Below are 26,623 nucleotides of genomic sequence, written 5' to 3'. Positions count from 1 at the left end.
TCACATAATTGTTTTGAAATATTAATAATTATCTTTGCTACAATAATCAATAAAGACAATGCCAGTTGGAGGTTTGACAGACAGTTGTTGGGCAGATGTCCTTGTAGATGTAATTTTTGTGTAAGGTCGTGAACGGCCTTTGTGCAAGGTTGCAGTTTTTGCATTTTTTTTGTTCGTTTAATTTCAACTTTTATTTTAGATTCAGGGGGTACATGGACAGGTTTGTTACATTGGTATACTGTGTGATGCTGAGGTTTGGGGTACAAATTATGCCATCACTAGGTAGTGAGCACAGCACCCAATGAGTAGTTTTTCAGCCCGTCCCTCCTCTTTCTTTCCCCTCAAATAGGCCCCAGTGTCTATTGTTCCCATTGTTATGTCCATATGTACCCGATGCTTAGCTCTCACTTATAAGTGAGAACATGCAAAGATAAAGAAAAAATTTGGCTGCAATACAGTAGGCAAAATTCATTTGCAAGGAGATCAGAAAGCCATTTGATTGTAGCCTAATCCAAATAGATTTATCATTTAATTTAATAATTTAACGAGGGGGAAGGGAATATTTCAAAAACGTTTAATGTTTATTTCTCATAGAATTAAAAAAAAAAAAATTTATTTCCAGCCAGATGCGGTGGCTCACGCCTATAATCCCAGCATTTTGGGAGGCCAAGGCAGATGGATCACCTGAGGCTAGGGGTTCGAGACTAGCCTGGCCAATATAGAGAAACCCCGTCTCTACTAAAAATACAAAAATTAGCTAGGCATAGTGGGCGCCTGTAATCCCAGATACTCGGGGGGCTAAGGCAGGAGAATCACTTGAACCCGGGAGGCAGAGGTTGTAGTGAGCTGAGATCGTGTCATCGCACTTCAGCCTGGGCAATAAGACCAAAACTCAGTCTCAAAAAAAAAAAAAAAATTATTTCCTTAGGTTTTTGGGGTACAGGTGGTGTTTGGTTACATGAGTAAGTTCTTTAGTGGTGATTTGTGAGATTTTGGTGCACCCATCACCTTAGCAGTATCCACTGAACCTAATTTGTAGTTTTTTAATCCCTCACCACCCCCACCCACCCTTTCCCCTGAGTCCCCATTTTGCATTCTTTTGTCATAGCTTTTGTTATCAAGTATTTATGCTTGAGAACTTGTTTCTTCATAGCCTTCCCTGGCTCTGTTTGTCAGGGTTTTCTTTTGTTTTGTTTTGTTTTTTTGTTTTTTTTTTTTTTTTTTTTTTTTTTTGAGCTGGAGTCTCGCTCTGTTGCCCAGACTAGAGTACAGTGGCATGACCTCAGCTTACTGCAGCCTCTGCCTCCCAGGTTCAAGCGATTCTCCTGCTTCAGCCCCCTGAGTAGCTGGGATTATAGGCGAGCACCACTATGCCTGGCTAATGTTTTGTATTTTTAGTAGAATGGAGTTTCACCATGTTGGCTAGGCTGGTCTTGAACTCCTGACCTCAAGTGATCCACCCACCTCGGCTTCCAAAGTGCTGGGATTACAGGCGTGAGCCACTGCGCTTGGCCCTGTTTTTCTTTTTTAACATGAGTGTCTCCATTTTGATTCTGACAACTTTCACATATTGTTACTTAATAAATCTTATAATTTTTTTCATACAGGTTATGTACCTTTCTTGTTAATTTTTGTTTCTGTTCTTTTTACTGTCATCAGTGGGCTTCCCTTTTATTTTCATTTCTAGCTAGATTTCTAGTTATAGACTGAAATTAATTTATTTTATAATCACACTACCAGATTGACTTCTTAGTTCAATACTTGTCTAGTTACATCTTATGGATTTCCTAGAAACACAATTATATTATCTGCAAATAAAGATAAGTTTCTCATCTATGTATACAGGTTGTTCCTTGTTCTTGGTTTATTACACTAAATTCTTCAACTATAATATTGAATATTATTAGTGATAATGTATGTACTATCTTTTTTGTTTTAATGACAATGGCTGCAATGTTTCGTATTTAATATGCTTTTTAAATGATTTTTGAAAAATAGTCTCCATTATGTTTATTTCTATTCCTACTTTACTTAGAATGTTTTGTAGGAATAGCTACTAAAAAACAATTGCTTTTTTTTTTACATCTCCTCTTGATAGAATTACGTTTTTTCCCCTGATGATATAACATATTCTGTTGGTAGATTTCCTGATACTGAACTATTCTTTCATTCCCAGAGTAAATTCTTCATGGTCATAATTTATTATTGTATTAACTCATTGTGGAATTCTCTTTTGCAAATATTTTATTTAGACTTTTTGTATTCGTATTCATAAATTGGGTTATAATCTTTTTTTTTATGGTTAACACTGAAAAAGGCTTTAAATTATTCTCAAAGTGCTCACATGCCTGGGCAAAATTATTGCTATTATTAACAATGCACTGAGGATTGTGAACGATTTATTTCAAAGTAATAATTAGATGGGATTCAAAGTTTCCCATATAACAATGTCATTTCCCTTTATCTGAATCATTATTCTAGACTTTATTTAATGCTTTACTGCAGTGGAAAGAAAGGGGGGATGTGGCTTACTTTGTTGGGGATTGTGGAAAATGGGCACAGTCTTGGAAAAACCCACATTAAGTGTGCAATGCTTGTGAAAATGCCTAATGCAAAGGTTGCAAAATGTGTCCCAGGGTACCAGGATTCCTGATGGAATAAGAAATATTAAAATAATTGGATAAACTGAGCTAGCAAAATGCAGGTGGCTGATAAATTTTAGAACAAAAGTGTAATTAAATGAGAAGCTTTGAGCTATACTCTATCTCATAAGTAGCATAATAGCTCATTTGACTCTCTCTTTTTTTTTTTTTTTTTAATGAGACATAGTCTTGCTGTGTTGCCCAGGCTGGAGTGCAGCAGCATGATCTCGGCTCACTGCAACCTCCACCTCCCCAGTTCAAGCAATTCTCGTGCCCCAGCTGCTCAAGTAGCCAGGGTTGGAAGGCGTGCACCACCATGCTGGGCTAAGTTTTGTATTTTTAGTGGAGACAGTGTTTGGCCATGTTGGTCAGGCTGGCCTCAACATCGTGGCCTGAAGTGATCTGCCCGCCTTGGCCTCCCAAAGTGCTGGCATTACAGGCATGAGCCACCACATCCGACTTCATTTGACTCTCCTGACAGTCTGGGAAGTTTAAGCAGGGAACCCAGCTGCAACTATCTAATGAATAACGGACAGTTTAGCATCTTAACTCATAAGGAATCTTGGGCTTAAGATATTCCCAACTTTATTACTGGGTTGTGACTAAGTTTCCTCTCCCACTTCCCCCCAACAAAAGGCTATATGTAATCTATTAGCTTTTATATTTAAATGAAGGCAGATTGATTTTTTTTTAAAGACATTGAAGACACCCCTCAAACAAATGGAAGCACTCTGGGTTTTGGTAAAGCTGGTGTTAATCATATCTTTAGCTTCTTAACAAGGGGAAGAAATTACTTGTGGGCATTTTGGGTTTTTTTGTGCCATCAGTAATCCCCAGGGGAAAATGATACATATATGTTTTTCCACAATCAGTTCAGGATACCAGGATATTAATGGTATACCTAAATTGACATACCAACAAACTAGCTAATGAGGTATTAATAGTATACCTATTAATAGGTAAACAGACGTAAAATCATGTACCGACAAAACAAAGCAGTGATTGTTTAGAGAGGTGAATGGGATTTGTGCTAATTTGTAAAGTGTACTACCTTAGGCAAGCACTAGAAACAAATATTAAACACCTTAATATTTAGTTGTATATCAACTTATAGTTTACAAAGTTTTCCATACACAGGATCTCATTTGATTATTATAAAATCCCTAGGAATTAAGCAGGGCAGATATCATTATCTCAGTTGTTTACAAGTACATAAACAAGCTTACCAAAGTCAGGTAACTGTCCTGGGGATCAGCTAGAGAGTGGCTGGGATGTTTTAAAAGTCAGATCTTGGTGAAGACAGATTCTGCGTTTTAACTCATGTAAAAGCAGAGACTGACAGAGTTTACAACATAGTATAATCTCACTGATTATTTGCTGAAGGTATGAATGTGTCTTATGAGGCTATTTCAGAATTCTTTGTAGTATACTATATAAGCCCACCCCAAAAAAACTAAACAACTGAAGCCAAGTATGGAAGGTTGGAGATGGGATAAGGGGCAGGAATTATTCCCAGGAGGACTAGGAAATTCTAGACGAGGCAGCAGCTTCTGGAAATGTCAGTGTTTATTAAACATTTAAGGACATTTGGAGGTTTGAGAAGAAATATACAGAATGTAGAAAAATCCTAAGAATCCCCTGTGGCTGGAGTGCAGCCTCTTCCTCCCCCCCGCCCCCCCATTTCCCATTTGTTTTTCCTGCTTTTTGTTTGGTTGTTTAAAAACCACATCTTAAGGCTCATTTGCCCCCTCCCCCACTCCCTGACCTATGAGGATCCATTCTCTCTCTCTCTCTCTCTTTCCTCAAGACCTGGAGTCCCAGAACAGTGCTCCAAAGTGGTCAGGGGGAACCAATGCTATACCGAAGTGTGAGGATCAGGGGCCCCTCTGCTTGGGCTGGCTCTTCATTAAGGACTTAAGGGGGGCGTGAATTGCAAAAGCCACATGACGTCATTGGTCCTCAGTCATGGGTGTAAGGGCAGAGGATGAGCACAGGTAAACAAACAAAGAATGGATTAAAAAATAAAAAATAATAACCTAAATAAACCCTGAAGGAGAGTCTGATCTGGGTGCTCTGGGTATTAGCTGGGGGGACAGAGTATGGAGCTGGGCCACCTGGTAGAGGGGAGGGACGGACGGGAGAGGAAACAGCCAGCGGGACAGGCTGGGGGATGCAGGAGATGGGAATGCCAGGTGGCCTGGACTTGAGGCAGAGGGTATCAAAGTCCCTTTCTTCTCAGTGCTCAGGTGGACAGGCACCAAACACACAGCCCCTGGGGCAGGTGAGGGGTAGGATTAGCTCCTGGGCTCCCAGAAAGCCAGGGGTGAAGGTAGGGGAGAATACAATTGCCTGGGGAATGAATTCTGGAATGAAACTTACATCTCAAAGGGAGGTGAGGGCAGGGCAGGGCGGGGGAGCAAAGAGGGAAAGCACCTAGACGAGGGTAAGAGGAGCCTAGGTCCCCCTGCTGTGGCAGGGCCTGGGGTGGGGGGTGGTGATCACTTGTCCGAGTTCAGGCCCATCATGTTCTTGAGGGCGTTTTTGAGGCTGGTTCTGCTGGGGGACTTGACAGCAGGCCGGAGCTCCGAGCTCTGCTCATCCTTTCGTAGCTCCATCTCGATGACCACCACCTTTGGGCCTTTGGCGGGCTCCACCCCTAACCCCCGACCCCCCGCCCGGCCCGCTAACCGCTATTTCTTATCCTTGCGAGACTCCCCCAGCCCCTTGGCCTTCTTCTCACTGACAGCTTTGGTGCTTCTGCTGTGGTCCAGCATTGCATACAGCACTGGCGTCTGGGGGAGGGGCGCACACATCAGTCACCGAGCGATTGGGGCTTGACTGTTCCCATCCCACCCCTCACTGCTGCCCGGCGGCTCCCAGGGTTCTCTTTCCCATCTTGTCCAGGCCCCAAGTCCCGCTAACCTGCCGCCCGCGCTTCGACGCGTCCTTTCCTGGCTTGTGCAATTTCCCCTTCTCCATGGCACTGCAAGAAGAGAGAGTGGTGTACGTTTGGCCTCGCCGGAACCCCTTGCACCGCGGACACAGCTTCCTCTTCCCCTTGGCCCTCCCACCCACTGGAGTAGTCTCCGCCCAGATGGGGGATAGTGGGGAGAGGGGGAGGGGAGCTAGGCTCCGCCCCTTACCTGAGCCTCCTCTGCAGGGCCGCCTGCCTGCGTAGCCAGCAGTACCGAACCACGTAGAAAAGCAGCAGCAGCAACAGCACCACCCCGAGGACACCCCCGATCACAGCTCCCAGAACCACCCCGTACCTAGTTGGCACTAGGAGGGGTGGGAAAAGAAGTGAGAGAATGAGCAGGGCCCTGTGTCTGTGGTTCCTAGTCCGAGTCTATGCCCTGCATTGAGGATGTAGGACTCGCAGCCAAAACTGCCTTCTGCCCACGCTCCCAGAGCCTGAATAAAGGTCCTTAGGCCGGGCTTTTTGCCTCTTCCCCCAACCTGTCAGTCCTCCCTGATCCCCTCCCAAACTGCTTCCCATACCCTTGTCCCCATCCCTTCTCACACCTTTTTCAAAGACATACAGCGTGACCTGAGACGTCTTGCCCACTATGTCTGGAGGGTTTTTGACGTCACAAGTGAATGTGCCATTGTCACTGTAGTCTAGGTTGTGTATGACAATGGAGCCATCCTTCCAGCGAGGGTCCCCTACCCACTGGATGCGCTCTTTGAAGGTCCCCACCTCGTCAATGTAGGGTTGTCCCTTGGCATAGTGGAAGATCTATGAGGAATGAGGGGAAGCATGTGAGCGGACCCTAATGAGAACAGAGCTGTCAATGCTTAGCTCCATAATTTGTTACAGAAAGCCAAAAGAAAAAAAAAAAAAGCTTCGCTCCAGCCTCAGGGTAAGGGATCTTCGGCTGGAAAGGGTAGTGCTGGAGAAGGGAGGACAATGTAGTCAGGGTGACAAAGATTGCCATTTACCTTGCCAAAGTTGGGGTTATGGCTCAAAAAGGATTTCCCCCTCCTTAGCCCAAGTTATCTTTTTTGTTGTTCTTTGAAGCACTTTCTGTTATCCAACCCCAGGATTCCCCCAGGCACTCACCGAAATGGCATCTCTGCCCCCTTCGGGCTGGTAGCGCCACGTGAAGGAGATGTCGTCTGAGACCCACTCACTGGACCAGAAGGAGCAGTGCAGGGTCACCCGGGAGCCCACAGCACCATGGACCTCCCTGTCGGTGTAAACCACGATGGCCTGGGCCGGGGACAGCACTGCAAGCACAAAGTGGGGAATCAGATGCACCTATGGGCCCAGTAAGGGACACAGAGGAAGTGAGATCAGTAGGAAATCAAGTGCTGAGTCACAGGTCAGAGGCCAATTTGGAAGAGAAACAACAAATTCTGAGCCCCAAGTTTCTGGGGACTAACTGAACAGATGAGCATAAATGCTGTGTCTGTCAAGCTCTTCAGCATGTCTGTAGAGGAGATGAAATCAGCAGTAACAGAATTCTCTTGAGGACTTCCAGAGATTGGGTTCTGTCTTTAAGTCTCACTTCTCCTTTGGGTCAATATCTAACTTTTAAGCTATCCTTTAGATGCAGTGTTCTAAATTTTTAAAATTTATTATAAATTATACAGGTAATACATATTGTACTCTTCTTATAAACTATTCAAGCAATAGAAATAAAACAAGTCTCCTTTGACACTTAGCCCAACAAATTCCTTTCCTGTATTCTCTTCCAAGATGTAACAAGTTATCCATTTAATATGAATCAAACTCAGTATAAACTCAATAAACTCAAGATATACACATACTTACAACAAATAGTTTTGACGAGTTTTTTTTTCACATACATGTTGCATTGTATTCTAGTGTTTTTTTGCTTAAGAACTTATGTATCTGGAGGAGCTTTCCCTGTTGATTCAATAGATATCAATCTTATTTTAACAGCTGCATTGGATTTCACAATACAGCAAACTCAAATTTCTTGCAGAAAAAAAATAAAGATAACTAGAAAATATAAGTCTTCTTCCCTGGCACAACTGTCCTCATTGCTGAATCCCTGGTTGCCATACAGTTTGCTCTTGACTGGAGAGTCAGGAAGGGAAGGGCCTCATACCCCTCTCAGCTGGGTGCAGAGCAAGACCCCAAGCCTACAGCTCAGATGACCCTACATGTGAGCTCTCTATGGTTCAAACGTCCTCACCTTCCTCTTGGCCATTCTGGCCCAGTGCCATCCCCAAGACTTACCCACACAAGGAAAGTCATTCCAGAGAGACTATGTGTGTGGGCTGGCCCCAGGGAGGGGCAACTGTAGATCTTTTTGTTCTACAGAAGGGGGAGGTGGCAACCAAACAAAGTTCCATTGTCTGACCAATGCTGGGGGGCTCATGCCACCCCTACTCCCACCCCAACTGTCCTGAATCTCTCACCTCAGCATGCAATACCACGTACTTACCTTCTGGAACTTCCACCTTAGAACCTTCTTGGGAATCCCCCTTGTGTAACAAGGGAGATAATTCACTGGCTGTAACTTCTATTCCTCCTGTTACAATATCAACCATTGCCCTTCTCAGCTCTGCTCAATGGTTCTATGAGTGGAACAAGTGTTGAGACAGAACTCTCCCTCTTCCTTATACACCAAGATTCCTTCCCCCTATTTCCCTCACTATGCCCTTCTCCAACTCTCTATCTTTAACATTTTCTCAGGGTACCCCCAAATAGCCCAGTACAACCCAGAAGAGTCTAGGGCTCAAGCAGCTGACAGCAGAGAACCCTGGGCATTCTGGCCAGCCCCCTTTTCCTTGATGTCCTCCCCACCACCCCCACTTGCCTATGGCTCACTCATTGCACTAGGATTCAGGGCAGTTCAGAGAAGGGAAGGGGCCATTCCAATAATCCTGCTTTGACCTCTTACTCATCCAACATCTGCCAGCGGGCAAGGAAAGGGCTGGTCAGCTTGTGAAGGAAAACAGCTGTAGAGGGATAAGATCCCAGAATCTCATAGAACCTCACTCCATTCACCCACACAACAGGTGGGGAGCCGCAGAGAGACAAAAAATCTGAGGAGCTCAGACCACAAACCTGGGCTCCTTACTTAGATCACACTCTCTTTTTCCTTCTAGGAAACTAAGGTTAAGGCACCTCCTGTACTGCTAGGGGACGAGTGGGAACCAAACCCAGGTGTTTGAGCCTATTCCTTTATGCAATCTAACACCGCTTCCCACCAGGCTGTTAGCATGGCTCTGGGGGCATGCTACTATTTCCAACCTGTGTCCAGCCGTGCCCACCACTCAGGGAAGCTTGCTACACTCTCTTTTAACCTTTCTCTTAAAATAAAACCTCTACTGCCTCCCTCTAAATGCATATTTTTTATTTTCATATATATATATATATATTTTTTTTTAATTTTACAGATGGAGTCTGGTTATGTTGTCCAGGCTGGTCTCTAACTCCTGGGGCTCAAATAATTCTCCCACCTTGGCCTCCCAAAGTGCTGGGATTACAGGCATGAGGCACCATGCCCGGCCGCATATTTTTTCTTTCTGAATATAATGTCACCTTCCTGCTCCTGCTTGCTCTTTCTTTGGTTGCAGTGGGGAGTGCAGCAAAGGCAGTGGGGATTGCTGAGAGACACCTGAGTCCCAAGGCTCCCACAGTAGGGTGGCTCCACTTACCCAAAGAAGAGAAGAGCAGCACAGCCAGGATAGGGCTGGGGCTGGATGAGGGAGCCCCAGGAGCCATAGCTGGGGCAGGGGCAGGGGCCCGGAGCATCTGTGGGGTTGAGAAAGTGGGGGACCAGGAACTGAACGGGGGATTCCTGGAACCTGCTTAAAATCCCCTGGGGCCCCAGCATGAGGGGGCTGTCCTCAGCCAGTAACCAATTGCAGCCTGGCATGTGCAGTTGAGAGGTGGTGGGGAGGGGGGCAGAGTGCAGGGAGCAGAAGGGGCATTGTATAGTCTGGGTGGAGGGGTGGGGGGACACATACCACCCCATACACAGAGGGCTTTGTGTCCACTGGCCTCCCCCTGCCCCAGGCTGGAATGTTGCGGGGGGGGGTGGTGAGGGAGAGGGACAAAAACAGGGACACACACACACTTCCCTGAGGGATAGATAAGGAACCACAATTTAAAGGCCATAAAAAGGGATTCCTCGTCAGCCTCCTTGCCTGAGAGAGGCTGCCTCACAGCCCTAGGAACTAGAGGCAGGTTTTCCCCAGAGAACTCTGAAAATAGGATATCCCTTGTTATCTCCACTAATGTGGACCGCATTACAGACTTCTTGAGATGACCAAGTCCTATGGGAGTTTTTTTCCCCGCACCTCCCTTCATCCTGTGCGATTCTTCCCAGACAGAAGTCTTTCTCCACTGGACTATTTCCAGGCAAGAAGCCCCTGACCTTTCCCTGTTTGTCAAGAAGTCCTTCAATGCCTCATGCTGCTGTTTAAGTCCATTTCAATTTATTTCAAGGCTACAAAATTGTATTAAGTGCCAGCAATATGTAAAGTATGAGAATGCAGGTAATAGAGAGAGGAATAAAAATTAAGTCCTTCCCGCAAGGAGTTGAAAATTTGGTTTGGGGAGGTGGAGGTGGGAGGATCAGAGGACAAACCCATCAACAATGAAGTATAATAAGCCATGATACTTCCTTTAGTAATGAACAAAACGCTGGGAGTACAAAAGAGGGGCGCACACAGCTGCAACATCAGGAAGACTGAGTAAGTTATATGAGAGATTAAAGACAAAATAAACTTTATTTAATAAATGAAGTTTATGTCAGGCATAGTGGCTGACACCTGTAATCTCAGCACTTTGGTAGGCTTATGCAGGAGGATTGCTTGAGTTTAGGAGTTTGAGACCTGTCTGGGCAACATAGCGAGACCTCGCCTCTACCAAAATTTTTTAAAAAATCAGCTGGGCATCTTGTCACATGCTTGTAGTCCCAGCTACTTGGGAGGTTGAGGCAGGAAGATCGCTTGAACCTGGGAAATCAAGGCTGCGGCGAGCTATGATTGCGCCACTGCTTTCCACCCTGGGCTACAGAATGAAACTCTGTCTCAAAAATAAATAAATAAATAAATAAATAATCAAACAAATAAATAGTTCAGACGGAAGAATAGTTGTGTCTAGGAGGCAATGTTAGATATGAATCAGCCTTGAAGGATGACCGTCATTTTGGAAAGGGAGATAGGGAGGGTTACCAGAAGATAGAACAGCAAAAGCAAGGACAAAGAGGTGAGAGAGAGATAGAAAGAGAGAGAATGTGTGTGTGTTTGTGTGTGTGTGTGTGTGTATGTATATGAGATGTAGGTTTCTGAAGTGCTGGATATATTCAGGGCAGATCTTGTGCCATCCACTTTGACTTGATTTGGGGAAACTTGAAGTGGCATAGTCAGAAATGAGACTGGACAGGAAAGTTGAAACCAGTTTGTGAAAGGCCTTAAATGACAGGTGAAAGAAGGTGAATTCAATTTGGTACATCATGAGAATCTGAAGGTGTTGGGGTGGAGTTAGCAATGGGGATGTCTACATAACCAGAGCTGAGGTTTTTTTGTTTGTTGAGGCAGTCTCGCTCTGTTGCCCAGGCTGGAATGCAGTGGCATGATCGTGGCTCACTGCAGCCTTGACCTCTGAGGCTCAAGCAATTGTCCTACCTCAGCTTTCCAAGTAGCTGGGAACTACAGGCGCATGCCAGCATGCTGGGCTAGTTAAAAAAAAATTTTTTTTTTTTTTTTTTTCAGAGATAAGGTCGTGCTCTGTGGCCCAGGCTGTAGTGCAGTGGTGCAATGATAGCTCACTGCAGCCTCAACCTCCCAGGCTCAAGCGATCCTCTGGCTTCAGCCTCCAGATTAGCTGAGCCACAGGCAGGCACCACCATACCCAACTAATTTTTCAATTTTTTGTAGAGATGAGGATCTCACTATGTTGTTCAGGTTGGTCTTGAACTCCTATACTCAAGTGATCCTCCTGCCTTGGCTTCCCTAAGTACTGGGATTACAGGTGTGAGTCACCGCGCCTGACCTCTAGAAGTTAATTTAAGTGGGGTGGTCATTGTTATTCCTGCTATTGAGACCACTGCAGGCTCACCCAGGTGAAGGACAGTGTCCTGGTATCTTCCTGGCATCTCATTAGACCACAGCCCTGGTGGGTTTGGTCATTAGTATTAGATTTGGGTTGTGGAATTCTAAATATGGGATTGCTTATGAAGTCCATAGGCAAAACCATCATCATTGACAAATGTTTACAGGGTGTTGTAGTCAACATTTCTATAAAACAGCAATTCAAAGTACAAAAAAAACCCCAAAAAACCCAAAACTCTCCCCTCCAAAATTTCCACCTAACTCCACCTCCCAACTGTAAGTAATCATTTTCTGTTTATCTAACCACCCCTTTTATCTATACCCTTTTCAATGGGTTGTTGCTACTTTCTTTGTTGCATGTCTTTATTGATCCTGCTAAGGCTATAACCTTCCTGGGGACAATACAAACATCTGTATCTTTGAACCCCCTACAGAACTTTTCACGGACTGACAAAAAGTCCATAACTACATGCTAAATGAAATTATTAATATTTAAAGAGCTGAGTGGGCTGGGAGTGGTAGCTCGCACCTATAATCCCAGCACTTTGGGAGGCCGAGGCCGGTGGATCACTTGAGGTCAGGAGTTCTAGACCAGCTTAGCCAACATGGTGAAATTCCATCTCTATTAAAAATACAGAAAATTAGCTGGGCATGGTGGTGCACGCCTGTAATCCCAGCTACTCGGGGGGAGGCTGAGGCAGGAGAATCGCTTGAACCTGGGAGGCAGAGGCTGCAGTGAGCTGAGATAGCGCCATTGCACTCCAACCTGGGCGACAGAGTGAGACTACATCTCAAAATAAAAAAAAAAAAAGAAAAAGAAAAACCAAAAAAGATCTGAGTGAAAGAGGCATTCCTTGGGTTTGTTAATGTGAAGCTCCAGAGAGCCAAGTCAATGACTGGAATTTCGATAGCACAAAACCGTATTTAAATATAATAACTTTCTAAAGAATAAGTTGTTCATTAAATAAAACTTGTTTGAGGTACCCATCATTGAATGTGGGGGGGTTGAGTCTTGAAGATCAGCTGTTAGGGGTGTTGCAGAGAAGATCCCTGCATAGACAGTAGATTGGATTAGACAGCCTCTTCCAATCCTTAAGTGTACGAATTTGCTTTCTTTGTCAAGCATTATAGAAATGCCAAGTAGTATTATTCATCTGATGCAGAAATAAGTGAATTTGTTCTATTTAAATCCTGAAGTGCAGGGATGCTAAATATACATAAGATCTGAATATTAACATAATTGAGTATTTTTTTTTGTAGAAATAGGAGTTGCTCTAGGCTGTCCCTTTTACTCCTCTCCACCCTACTCCCCACAAGAGTCAAGAAGTTTTGTGCTGTTCCCTTCCTTTATCATTTGCTCTTCCTCTTTCTTCAGTCTTGAGTGCTCGGCAGTTGATTCCTGTGCTTGGGTTCCTTAAAACTGTATATATATACATACATAAATCAAAGCGTGTTCTCCCCCACACTCCGGGTTCTTCTAGCTGTGGGTGTCACCCACATAGCGCTGAAGCAAGGAACAAGGGAGCGTTGTCCTCGGCTAGTGGGCGCCTGGTCCATGTGGCAGCTCAAACCCAGGAATTGTGGGGTCTAATCGAGGTGGTTAGATGAGGCTCCTTGTTTTCGGGAATGGTGGTCCGCAAGGTCTTCTCGAGGCCCCTCTACACACTCCCCAACTTAGGTCACAATTTATGTATCTGTCTGGTTAAAGCTTCGTATTAGAAAGGGAGGGAGCCCAAAGTATCTTTTCTCTTCGGTGTCTCAACCGGCCAACCACGACGTTTTTAGGCCGACCTGGGAGGCAGGGGGAACGCAACAGACTGAGAAGTCCTTAAGGAAGAATCTAAACAAGTCCGCCGTTTGCTGTTTGGGAGTGCGATACAAAATGAATATGTAGGCAAGTGGAACGTAGACTGCAGATTTTAAGCCAGCGGCGTTTCTGCCGAAATCCTGGCAAATTCCGGTAGAAGTCAGCTGCAGGAGGCGGAGGAGAGTCAAAAACCAAAAAACAACCAGCAAACCAGCTGGGCAGAGCTGAGCGGAGAAACTCCAGAGCCTTTTAAAGAGACTCTCGTCACATGACACCCCCAACCCCGACCCCCAGTCGGCACGCCTCCGCCCTCAGGTGGCGGGGCCGCCTGGCGTCACTTCCGTCCAGACCGGAACCCAAGATGGCTGCGCTCTTGCTGAGGTGACTTTAGTGTGGGACTGGGAGTTGGTGTCCGCGGCCCTACGGAGATCTGAACTGGCCCCTCACGTTTTGCTGATAACTGTTTATCCTGTGCCTAGGCAGAGAAAGGACCCATGGGTGTGGAGGCCAAGCGCTGGGGGATCCTAGAGACCCCTTTTCCTGTCCCCCCCAGCCGCCCCGGTGCGCTCCGTAGGGCTTCGGGGTCACTGACTTCGTATCGAGGGGCGCTCGGCTCTCGCCCCTTCTGTTTTCCCCACCTCCTCTAGTACTTCTAACGCAAATTGCTCTCGGGCCTGCACCCAGAGCCGAGCTCTGAGAAAATAACTTCAAGGTCAGCCACCCATGGGTCCTACGATTTCGAGAGCGTATTTAGACATTTAGCTTGGGAGAGAGAGATCTTGGTGTATTTTGCCTTTGCTTCGAATGCCTTCAAACACTAACTGCTCCCGCCGTGAGTGGGCGCTGTCTGGGTTCCCAGCGGGCTGCTGGCAAAGGGTGCAGAAGGCCTGGATCCCTATTGGGGTGGCGATTAGCATTAGCACCCAGGGCGGACCTCTGCTGCCCTAAAGCAGCCCGGGGAATTCATTTTCAGTTAATCTTTTTATTTGGGAGGGAGAGTGAGTGTCCTAGTTTTTCTCTAAAATGTGAATTAGTTGTCCAGAGAAATACCCTAGATTTTCTTTCATTCTGAACTTTCCGCTATCTAGATCTCATTCTCTACTCAGCCTCTCTAGTCACAGCGACTAGCGCCTTTAGACACGCCTGGTACAAATCCCAGCATAGTTTTGTGCCAGCCTTATTTTTGGAAATTGTTTGTTATGGAAGGTTAGCTTCAATGCTGTTGAGATTTCAATCCCTGATTTCCCCAAATGTGTTCTCATTTCTCTTTCCACTTCAGTCACCCAGTTTAAAAATAGAGGCACTTTGTTTAGTTTTTCTGTGACAAAATGATTCCTCTTGGAGTTGAAATCAGGGTTATCTTAATCCTTCATTTTCTCCCTGTTTTTCATCTCCATATGTATCTTCTTTCTAAGGTATGCCAAGGCTTGTCTTGCCAGTGCTGCCTTCCTTATTCCAGATGGTTTGACCATAATTGAATGCTTTTGAATTCTCTGATATATTTTGGTATCGATGTTAGGGGCTTTTGGTAAAATTAACGTTTAGTTTGAAATGATCATATTGGTTCCAAACAGTTCATTTTAGGAGTTTTGGGATTAGTGTTTAGAAGCTGAGGATCATTATGGTCATTAAGTGTATCCATGCAGTATCATTTTGAGTTGTGCAGCGCTGTCCACTGAAGGGATGGGTCACCCCTCCACACCTATGGGTGTTTCTCGTTAGGTGGAACGAGAGACTTGGAAAAGAAGGAGACACAGAAACAAAGTATAGAGAAAGAAAAAAGGGGGCCCAGGGAACCGGCGTTCAGCATACAGAGGATCCCCGCCGGCCTCTGAGTTCCCTTAGTATTTATTGATCATTATTGGGTGTTTCTCGGAGAGGGGGATGTGGCAGGGTCATAGGATAATAGTGGAGAGAAGGTTAAAAGGTAAACACGTGAACAAAGGTCTCTGCATCATAAACAAGGTAAAGAATTAAGTGCTGTGCTTTAGATACGTATACACATAAACATCTCAATGCCTTGAAGAGCAGTATTGCTGCCCGCATGTCCCACCTCCAGCCCTAAGGCAGTTTTCCCCTATCTCAGTAGATGGAATATACAATCGGGTTTTACACCCAGACATTCCATTGCTCAGGGACGAGCAGGAGACAGATGCCTTCCTCTTGTCTCAACTGCAAAGAGGTGTTCCTTCCTCTTTTGTTAATCCTCTTCAGCACAGACCCTTTACGGGTGTCGAGCTGGGGGACGGTCAGGTCTTTCCCTTCCCACGAGGCCATATTTCAGACTGTCACATGGTGAGAAACCTTGGACAATACCTGGCTTTCCTAGGTGGAGGTCCTTGCAGCCTTCTGCAGTGTTTTATGTCCCTGGGTACTTGAGATTAGGGAGTGGTGATGACTCTTAATGAGCATGCTGCCTGCAAGCATTTGTTTAACAAAGCACATCTTACACAGCCCTTAATCCATTTAACCCTGAGTTGACACAGCACACGTCTCAGGGAGCACAGGGTTGGAGGTAGGGTTACAGATTAAAATGGAGTCTCTTATGTCTACTTTCTATACAGACACATTAACAATCTGATCTCTCTTTCTTTTCCCCACAGTCCACACTAGGATTCAATGCCAAGAAAGGTATATTTTCCATCAGTGGTAATCTGAAGCTCTCATGGAAAGGACACCTCCATTTCTCATAAAGGCTTTTTTTAGGAGGAGAAATGAGGAATTAAAATTTTTTTTTTCTTGATAGAAGTTCCCAGTCTAATTCTGTTTCACTAGAGGGATTTGGAACTGTTTATAATGTGCTGATTTAACCTCAAAGGAAAATACCTTCTGAGAAATCCTAGGAGCTGATTTCTGGTTCTACGTTTATTTTGGACAAGTCAAGGTCATTGATTCCATGATTTTGGTTTCCTCATTTGTGTTGCAAACGGCGATAACTTGGGCCCACTTAAGAGAAATATTGGTTAAACTTTTCTTTTTGTTCTTCTTTTGGGGGTCTCTTTTTTTTTGTTCTTTTTCTTTTTCTTTTTTTTTTTTGAGACGGAGTCTCAGTCTGTCACCCAGGCTGGAGTGCAATGGCACGATCTTGGCTCACTGCAACCGCCCCTGCCCGGGTTCAAGCGTTTCTCCTGCCTCAGCCTTCTGAGTAGATGGGTGTCTACTCAGGTGTCTGCCACCACACCACCACGCCTGGCTAATTTTTGTATTTTTAGTAGAGACGGTGTTTCACCATCTTGGCCGGGCTGGTCTTAAATTCCTGACCTCATGATCCAACCGCCTCGGTCTCCCAAAGTGCTGGGATTACAGGCATGAGCCACCATGCTCCGCCTTTATTTTTATTTTTGGTTAAACTTAAAAAAAATTTTATTTACTTATTTTAATTGGCAAATAAAAATTGTATATATGGGGTATAACACGATGTTTTGAAATATGTGTACATTGTGGAGCTATTGACATATGCATTACATCTTTGTGGGGGAACACTTGAAATCTATTCTTAGTGATTTTCAAGTATGCAGTGCCATGCCTTGGTTGTGTGCATGTGTGTGTGTGTGTGTGGTTTTGTTTTGTTTTTTTTTTTTTTTGGAGACAGAGTCTTGCTCTGTTGCCCAGGCTGGAATGCAGTGGCGCGATCTCAGCTCACTGTAACCTCTGCCTCCCGGGTTCAAGTGATTCTCCTGGCTCAGCCTCCCAAGTAGCTAGGACTACAGGCACATGCCACCATGCCCGGCTAATTTTGTATTTTTAGTAGAGACGGGGTTTCACCATGTTGGTCAGGCTGGTCTTGAACTCCTGACCTCAGGTGATGCACCTGAGCCAGGCATGAGCCACCGAACCAGGCATGAGCCACCGCGCCCGGCCAATGCCTTATTAACTATAGTTTAACATAATAGTAACAACATAATAATAACAATTGTGGCCGGGCATGGTGGCTCTTGCCTGTAATCCCAGCACTTTGGAAGGCCAAGGCTGTCAGATCACAAGGTCAGGAGATCAAGACCATCCTGGCCAACATGGTGAAACCCCATCTCTACTAAAAATACAAAAATTAGCGGGGTGTGGTGGTGCGCGTCTGTAGTCCCAGCTACTCGGGAGGCTAAGGCAGGAGAATCGTTTGAACCTGGGAGGTGGAGGTTGCAGTGAGCTGAGATCGTGCCACTGCACTCCAGCCTGGGCAACAGAGCAAGACTCCATCTCAAAAAAAAAAAACGTACTGTGTTATACAATAGATCTCTTGAACTTATTCCTCCCTTCTAACTGAAATTTTGTATCCTTTGACCATCTTCTTCCCCTTCTCCCTCCCCCGCATATAAATATGTTTATGCTTGGCTAATTAAGAATTATTAGTTATCAGAGTATTGTATTGTCATGGCTTTTGAATACATGCTCTCTATTTTGTATATTCTCTAAACAGTTCAGGGACCAGCTAGAGATGAACAACCAGCCAAGTAACACAAACCATTGGCACTCAGTCAAGGAATGACTTGCCAAGGCCAAGGAGTTAGAGAACTAAGCTAAGGACAGCTAGGCTTCTGTCTAATAATGTTCATGCTCCTTAAGCACAAAGTCACCAAGAGTCATTAACTATCTGGCCAGTACTCATTGTATTAAATGCCGTATGTGAAATGCCCCCAAATATTAAGGTTTAACTCTCAATTTATGAAACTGCTTTTTAAAATAAGCATATTCATTCACAAACCTTTTTTTTTAATTTTTTTATTTTTTTTAACCTTCTTTGTGTCAGACATTATTATAGGTACTATGGATCCAAGGCCAGGTGCAGTGGCTCATGCCTGTAATCCCAGCACTTTGGGAGGATCACCTGAGGTCAGGAGTTCAAGACCAGCCTAACCAACATGGAGAAACCTCGTCTCTACTAAAGATACAAAAATTTGCTGGGCATGGTTGTGGGTGCCTGTGGGTGCTGGTAATCCCAGCTACTTGGGAGGCCGAGGCAGGAGAACCGCTTCAACCTGGGAGGCGGAGGTTGCAGTGAGCCAAGATCGTGCTGTTGCACTCCAGCCTGGGCGACGAGAGCAAAACTCCATTTCAAAAACAAACAAACAAAAAACAAAAACAAAATTAGCCGGGTTTGGTGGCACATGCCTGTAATCCCAGCTACTCGGAAGGCTGAGGCAGGAGAATTGCTTGAACTCGGGAGGTGGAGGTTGCTGTGAGCTGAGATCGCGCCATTGCACTCCAGCCTGGGCAACAAGAGCGAAACTCTGTCTTAAAAATAAATAAATAAATAAATAAAGTACTATGGTACTATGGATCCAAAATATTTTGAGTCCTATCCTTGAGCTCAAAGTCTAGCAGAGAGATAAATAGATTAATTATTAAACCACATAAGAAATATTGATAGATGTGAACAAGTGTGAGAGCAAGGCAGATATAGCAAGTAAGGCTAAAGAAGTGATCTTGCTATCCAGGAATTGGTTGTTTTTTTTTTGGTTTTGGTTTTTTTTTTGAGACTGAGTCTCGCTTTGTCGCCCAGCGTGGAGTGCAGTGGTGTGATCTTGGCTCACTGCAACCTCTGCCTCCTGGGTTCAAGTGATTCTCCTACCTCAGCCACCCGGCTAGCTGGCATTACAGGGGTGTGCCAGTATGCCTGGCTAATTTTTGTATTTTTAGTAGAGGTGGGGTTTCACCGTGTTGGCCAGGCTTGTCTCGACCTCCTGACCTCAAGTGACCCACCCACCTTGGCCTCCCATAGTGCTGGGATTACAGGGATGAGCTACCACGCCGGCCTTTAGGAATTGAGTTTTGAAGGATGAGTTTAACAGGCTCTGAGGGAGGCTCTATTCAGAGAACAGCATGAGCAAAGGCATGTGGTCAAAAGAGGGTTTGCTGTAGCTGGACATAATGTAATGTTCAGTGTGGCAGAATTACAGTGGATTGAAAGGAATTTGTGGGAGGTTAGGTCCAGAGAGTTGGCCACGTTGTGAAGTGCGTTGTTTGCCCACAGTTTGGATCTTATACTGTAAGCAGTGGGAAATTGTTAAAGACTTTTAGGCAGGAGAATGATGAAACCATGTTATTTTATTTATTTTTCAGTAAATTAGCGTTGGTGTTATTGAATGATATGTAAGAGATTGGTGCGAGGGAGATCAGTTCAGGAGCTCTTGTTACAGTCCTAGTGAGAAATGAAGAGGATATAGACTATAGCAATGGATTGGAATGAATTTTCCTAGCTGTTAATGATAGGACTGGGTGATGCCATGCATACATATGGGGGGGCGGTGGTGAAAGAAAAGAAATCAAGGATGACTTAGGTTATAGTTTGGTAGTTGGGTGGTAATAATCATTAACCAGAACTTTTGTGTACAAATTATTATTCATCATGTCATTCAAAGTTATATATCTATTTTATTGTTGCTGTTACCTAGACATTTATGAAACTTTTTGGTATACCATTAGATCAAGTTTAGAAACTCATTATATTACAGTCATATAATATATGACTATAATAAGATAAATTATATTATAGTCACATCTTGTTTTGGACTAAAAATGGTATTCAGTTTGATCACATAGACTTGGCTTTGAATAACTTTTTTTTTTTCCAGAAATCAAATTTATTTTCAGTGGATGAGTATTTTTGTCACCACTGAGGGTTTTAAAAAGAATGTGATGCAAATTCTAAAGACCTTGGGGAGACCAGTGATAATATCTTACATATATATGTGGTGTATTGTAGTTTAGACAGTGCTTTCCTGTATGGTTTCTTGTGCAGTCCCCTCAGCAACCAATAAGGTAGGTATTATCAATCCCATTTTATAATTGAAAACGCTGAAGTTCAATGACTGACTCAAGTTATACAACTTATTCTAAGACTTCAGTCTTGATTTTTTACTTCCCAATGTTATTTTTACATTACCATTGCTGCCCCAATCCAGAGAAGAGTTTCAAAAATGATTTGAGCAATGATTACATTTTGGGGAGACATGTTAATGCGTTTAGAAGGGGCAACAATAACTAGAAATTGTAAGTTCTGGCTTGTCAATTAAAAATACAGAGTTCCTGTTTCCACATGAAAGGGAAGGATAGATGATTACTTTTGTCATATTTCAAATAAGGTTATGGCATTTGTGCAGCTAGTTTCTGTGAGGGCCTTGTAGAAAGTTTACATTGATATTTGTCTGGGAAACAATAGCGCTAGACAGAGAGGGCACGCCATAGATTCCAACCCACATCTGCAAACTCTTGCTGGGTAGCCGAGTGACTGGGCTAGCCTAGTGTGAGGAATGCGTGCCCTGCAACTTCAGAGTCACAATTCAATTGATTAAAAGAGATTTGTTCCCACTTCTTTCTGGGAGCCTTGGGTATACAATGTCTGTATTCACCTCTTGCCTTCAAAGCTGGAAAGAGGGAAGAGCTGAAGAAGGAAGTGTTCGTTAGATTTTTTTCCTTCAAATAGTGGGCCCTTCTAGTGTACTAATATGAAGTATACAGCTTTTGAAAAGTTTGTGCATCTAATATCAATGGTGTGAGGGACATCATGAGCTTTTTTAGAAGATCATTAGATCTGTATGAGATCTTGTATCCTAGTGCCTTGCAAGTAGTGGAGATGCAATAAACTTCTGTAGAATCAATGTGTTTTTAAGTTTTAGTCCCAGAAATTCACTGTTATTTACCTTCTTAAATGCTTTTGGAAAGATTTGATATAATGATGTGACTGAAGGGTATAATGGTCGTGTGTTTTTCATAGTACACGGTGAACATCCCTTTTCTGAAAAGCTTGGGACCAGAAGTATTTAGGATTTCCGATTTTTTTCAGATTTTGGAATATTTGCGTTATACTTACTGGTTGCGTGTCACTAAGCTGAAATCCAAAATGTTCCAGTGAGCATTTCTTTTGAGCATCATGTCAGCACTTAAAACATTTTGGGTTATGGAGGGTTTCAGATTTTGGATTTTCCACAGTAGGGGAGCTCAACCTGTACCGTGTAAACTTTGGATCAGTTAAATTCTCCTTAGATAGAATGCCTAGGCACGTCTTAGTTTTTGACTTGAAAAGCAATTCTGGCACTGATGTATACATTTCAAAAATAGCAATTTTTAAGTAGAAAACTTTCATGGGGTCAGTAAAAATTTTTTTTATTCCCATTTTTTTGCACATTATTATAATTACATGGAAGACTTTTTGACTTGAAATTCATTCAGGATATCTGGAGTTTGACTGATGTTAGTTCCTGAAATGACCTAGCTTAATATTTAGGATGCTCTCTTCACAAACCCCTTGCACTCTTAAACCTTTTTTTTTTTTTGAGACAAGGTCTAGCCCTGTCACCCAGTCTGGAGTGCAGTGGTGCGATCTTGGTTCATTGCAACTTCTGCCTCCCAGGCTCAAGTGATACTCCCACCTCAGCCTCCAGAGTAGCTCGTGTTATAGGCATGCACTACCACACCCAACTAATTGTCATGTTTTTTGTAGAGATGGGGTTTTACCATGTTGTCCAGGCGGTATTGAACACCTAGGCTCAAGTAGCCCACTGGCCTCAGCCTCCCAAAGTGTTGGGATTACAGGCGTGAGCCACTGCACCTGGCCTGACCTTTTAAATTCATCCGTTTGTAGTAGACCTCTGCTAAAGCTAAGCTATGTGGTTGCAGTTACCCGTGGGCTTATTCTGTTTTTTTTTTTGTTTTGTTAACCCTGTCTCTTAGACATCACCTCCTATAAGACCTAGCTTCTAAAAAATCACTTTCTCTATTTCTCTGTTGAACATTACCAACTCTGATTATTCTTATTCTTTTATCTTGCATTATTTGTGTTTGCTTAACTTTATTTTGCATTTTTAGGTAATATTTCTTATTTTTTCAAGTTACTTGGAGTTGTAGCTTTTCAACTAGAAAATGGTATCAAGGACACTAATACTGTCATTGTTTTTATATCTTATTTTTAATCTATCCCTTCACCCCTAAAAATAGAGAAGTTGATATACTAAAGTTGATCTCTAAATGTGTATTGATTTTTGATTCTCTTATCTTGCAGACACGTTAGTCGTCATTGCCTCCGAGCCCACTTTAGCCCTCAGCTCTGTATCAGAAAGTAAGTTTCTAAGTCTGGAGATTATTTTTTTTTCCTTAGGGAAGAGCAATAGATTGTTGACTTAGATTTGATGGATATGTACGACAGTGGGCAGTTGTAGACAGTTGACTGAAACTTAAGTAATTGTGGTGACTATCGTTTGTGTGTATGTGTGTTGTTTGTTTGTTTTTGAGACAAGCTCTCACTCTATTGCCCAGGCTAGAGTGCAGTGGTACAATCAGGGCTTGCTGTAGCCTCAGCTTTCTGTAGCTGGCACCACAGGCGTGTGGTGTGCCACCATGCCTGGCTAATTTTTTGTATTTTTTGTAGAGACGAGGTTTCACCATTTTGCCCAAGCAGGTCTTGAACTCCTGGGCTCAAACGATCCCCCTGCCTCGGCTGGGATTATAGGCATGAGCCACTGCACCTGGACTTTCATGCTGTATATTTATTCTCAGCCTGTTGATGTCAACAATTGCCCTTGTGTATTTTTTAAAAACTTTTTATTTTGGAAATATTTTGTACTTTCAGAAAAGTTATACGAATAGTAGGATGAAGTTCTACATATCTTTCACCCACATTTGCCAACTGTTAACATTTTATTGTGTTTGCTTATCACTCTTTTTTGTATTTTAGATTATGCCATATGAAATTTTTATTTTTGTAGGTTAAAACTGGTGAAATATTAATGATTTAGTGTAGTTCAGCTTAATACATATTTAATTATTAGTATTTTCCCTGAATGCTTTAAGGGTAAGTTGTGAATATCATGACCATTTACTTCTAAATATTTCTCCTAAGAACAAAGAAATTGTCTTACATAATGCAGTGTAATTATATAAGCATAATTATCAAATTCAGGAAATTTAACATTGATGAACTCTTATCTGATATACAGTTGATTTTCAGATTTTTCATTTGTCCCAAATAATATATTTTATAGAAATATAATCAGCTAGGCACAGTGGTTCATGCCTGTAATCCCAACACTTTAAGAGGCCTACGCAGAAGGATCACTTGAGGCCAGGAGTTCAAGACCGGCCTGGGCAACAGAGAAAGACCCAGTCTCTACAGAAAATTAAAAAATAAAAAATTAGCTGAGTGTGGTGGTGTGTGCCTATAGTTCCAGCTATGGGGAGGCTAAGGCAGGAAGATGGCTTGAGTCCAGCAGTTCAAGGTTGCGGTGAGCTGTGATCTTGCCACTGCACTCCAGCGTGGGCAGTAGAGTGAGACCCCTCATCTCTATTTTAAAAAAAAGACTGGATGTGGTGGCTCACACTTGTAATTCCAGCACTTTGGGAAGCTGAGGCAGGAGGATCCCTTGAGCCCAGGAGGTCAAGACCAGCCTGGGCAACATAGGGATACCCTGTCGCAATAAATAAATAAATAAATAAATAAATAAATAAATAAGAAACAGCTATCCTCAACAATTTAGTAGGCTGGGCATGGTGGCGCATGCCTGTAATCCTAGCACTTTCGGAGGCTGAGGTGGGCGGATCGCTTGAGCCCAGGAGTTTGAGACCAGCCTGGGCAACATGGTGAAACCCCTTCTCTACAAAAAATACAAAAACTAGCTGGGTGTGGTGGTGTGTGCCTGTAGTTCTAGCTACTCGGGAGGCTGAGGTAGAAGGATCACCTGGATGGTGCAATGGAGAATTGTGCATAGCCTGAGCATGGCTGTTTAATAGTTGGTTTCAACCTAGCCCAGTGACAAAGGAAACCAAGAAACTATTGAGGTACCAAGCTGAATCTAGTTCTTGATTTTTGAGAACCTGAAAGGGAATCTTGAAAAGCCAGATGAGAGCAGATGGTAATGTATGAGATAAAACTCTGGCCCTGGAAAAGCATAATCTATTTATGTGAATATTTTTTAAATATACTTGCCCTGCCAGCCAACAAGAAGTTGTGCTTTCATCGCCAGACCTGTGTATTGGGTGGGATTAGAAAGCAGAGTTATCGGCCTGGCATGGTGGCCATGCCTGTAATCCCAGCACTTTGGGAGGCCGAGGCAGGCAGATCACGAGGTCAAGAGATCAAGACCATCCTGACTAACCAACGTAGTGAAACCCCATCTTGACTGAAAATACAAAAACTAGCGGGGCGCGGTGGCATGTGCCTGTAGTCCCAGCTACTCAGGAGGCTGAGGCAGGAGGATCACTTGAATCCAGAGGCGGAGGTTGCAGTGAGCCGAGATTGCACCACTGCACTCCAGTCTGGCCACAGAGCAAGACCCCATCTCAAAATAAAAAAAAAAAAAAAGCAGAGTTATCGTCTGATATGACCTCATCAGATGATTCAGGTTAACTGAATTAAAGTTGGTATAAAAATAAGATAAGTGGAGGAACATGTTTTCCTAATACTGTGGGTTTATCCAGACCACCATACTGTTAGCAGAAAAGGGGTCTTGACCCAGACCCCAAGAGAGGGCTCTTGGATCTCATGTAGGAAGGAATTCAAGGTGAGTAGCAAAGTGCAGTGAAAGAAGCAAGTTTATTAGAAACTACTCAATTACATAGTAGGGTGCCCTCAGAAAGCAAGTAGGGGAACATGCTGTCTTTGAGGTTCTTTTTTTCTTCTCTCTCTCTCTTTTTTTTTTTAAATATATATATATATTTTAGGTCTTTAAGGGTTGGTTTTTTTTTTTTAATTATTAAATTTTTTTTTTTTTTTTTGAGACAGAGTCTCGTTCTGTCTACCTGGCTGGAGTGTAGTGGTGTGATCTGGGCTCACTGCAACCTCCATGTCCTGAGTTCAAGTGATTCTCCTGCCTCAGCCTCCTAAGTAGCTGGAATTACAGGTGTGCACCACCACGCCTAGCTAATTTTTGTATTTTTAATAGAGATGGAGTTTTACAATGTTGGTCAGGCTAGTCTCAAACTCCTGACCTCTTGATCTGCCTGCCTCAGCCTCCCAAAGTGTTGGGATTACACGCATGAGCCACCGCACCTGGCCAATTGTTAAAAATATTTTGATGTAGAGTGTTGCTCTGTTGCCCAGGGTGGAGTGCCATAATGCAATCACAGCTCACTGCAGCCTCTACCTCCCTGGGCTCAGGAGATCCTCCCACCTCAGCCTCTTGAGTAACTGGGACTACAGGCTCGGACCATCATGCTTGGCTAAATTTTCTTTGCATTTTTTGTGGAAACAGGGTTTTGCCGTGTTGCCCAGGCTGGTCTCAAACTTCTGGGCTCAAGCCGTCTGCCCACCTTAGCCTCCCAAAGTGCTGGGATTATAGGCGTGAGCCACCATGTCTGGTCTAAGTTTTCCTTATATAGGGATCTTGTCTATGTAAGGACTAAACTAAGCTGTGCCTACATGCGGGGGACCAGACAGCATGACAGAATTTATTATTCTATTGATTTAAAGAAAACTATCCTTGACATTTTAGTGTGTAAGTACATCAAAGCATAACTATAATTATTTTGAAAGCATATGTTGTTATGGGTATTGGGACATCTGGACTTTCTGTTGTTGGAGTTTGTCCTTGCAGGTATTACCAAGCTGCTTCCTTAGTTGTAAACATTTTGGAACCGTGGGTTGTCACTGGTAAGGAATGTGCCTTGCTAGTTTTAAGATGGAGTTTATTTTATTTTATTTTTATTTTTATTTTATTTATTTATTTTTTTGAGATGGAGTCTTGCTCTGTCTCCCAAGCTGGAGTGCAATGGTGTGATCTTGGCTCACTGCAACCTCTGCCTCCCGGGTTCAAGTGATTCTCCTGCCTCACCCTCCTAGGTAGCTGGGATTACAGGCGTGTGCCAACACACCCGGCTAATTTTTTTCTATTTTTAGTAGAGATGGGATTTCACCTTGTTGGCCAGGCTGGTCTTGAACTCCTGACTTCATGATCCACCCACTTCAACCTCCCAAAGTGCTGGGATTACAGGCTTGAGCCACTGTGCCCAGCCTATTATTTTATTTTATTTTTATTTTCTGTTTCTGTTGCTATAACAAGATGGAGTCGATTTTAAAATAGTGTCACTCTGGCTCTCCTAGGCTCCTGCTTCCCTAACAAAACCTTTTCTAAAAAGATACTGCAAAAGTTTTTTGTTTTTTTGAGAGGGAGTTTCTTGTTACCCAGGCTGGAGTGCGATGGCGCAATCTTGG

General features: G+C 43.7%; 2 protein-coding genes across 5 annotated transcripts in view; one reads left to right on the top strand and one right to left on the bottom strand.

Annotated features, from left to right (window-relative positions):
• Nucleotides 1-4,190: 4,190 nt before the first annotated feature.
• On the bottom strand, nt 4,191-9,405 carry MPZ (myelin protein zero). Its single transcript, XM_054497334.1, has 6 exons — nt 9,276-9,405; nt 6,703-6,869; nt 6,165-6,378; nt 5,786-5,921; nt 5,565-5,625; nt 4,191-5,434 (listed from the first exon to the last, which is right to left on the bottom strand). The coding sequence occupies exons 1-6, from the start codon at nt 9,370-9,372 to the stop codon at nt 5,333-5,335; spliced, it is 777 nt and encodes a 258-aa protein (XP_054353309.1). The 5' UTR covers nt 9,373-9,405; the 3' UTR covers nt 4,191-5,332.
• A 1,937-nt stretch (nt 9,406-11,342) lies between these two features.
• Nucleotides 11,343-26,623, top strand: part of SDHC (succinate dehydrogenase complex subunit C) — a 51,913-nt gene continuing 36,632 nt past the window's right edge. For 2 of the 4 annotated variants that reach the window (XM_054501816.1, XM_054501793.1), the window contains exons 1-2: nt 11,343-13,866; nt 22,481-22,537. In XM_054501816.1, the coding sequence (XP_054357791.1) occupies nt 13,754-13,866; nt 22,481-22,537 (170 nt within the window). In that variant the 5' untranslated portion in view covers nt 11,343-13,753. Of the gene's footprint in view, nt 13,867-16,093; nt 16,117-22,480; nt 22,538-26,623 lie in introns of those variants that run through there. The other 2 variants (XM_054501807.2, XM_063649511.1) reach the window with 2 other exon arrangements.

This window comes from Pongo pygmaeus, chromosome 1 (genome assembly GCF_028885625.2).
Source record: "Pongo pygmaeus isolate AG05252 chromosome 1, NHGRI_mPonPyg2-v2.0_pri, whole genome shotgun sequence".
Lineage (NCBI taxonomy): Eukaryota > Metazoa > Chordata > Mammalia > Primates > Hominidae > Pongo > Pongo pygmaeus.
Note: the sequence above shows the minus strand (reverse complement) of the source record. Positions and strands in the feature narration are given on the sequence as shown.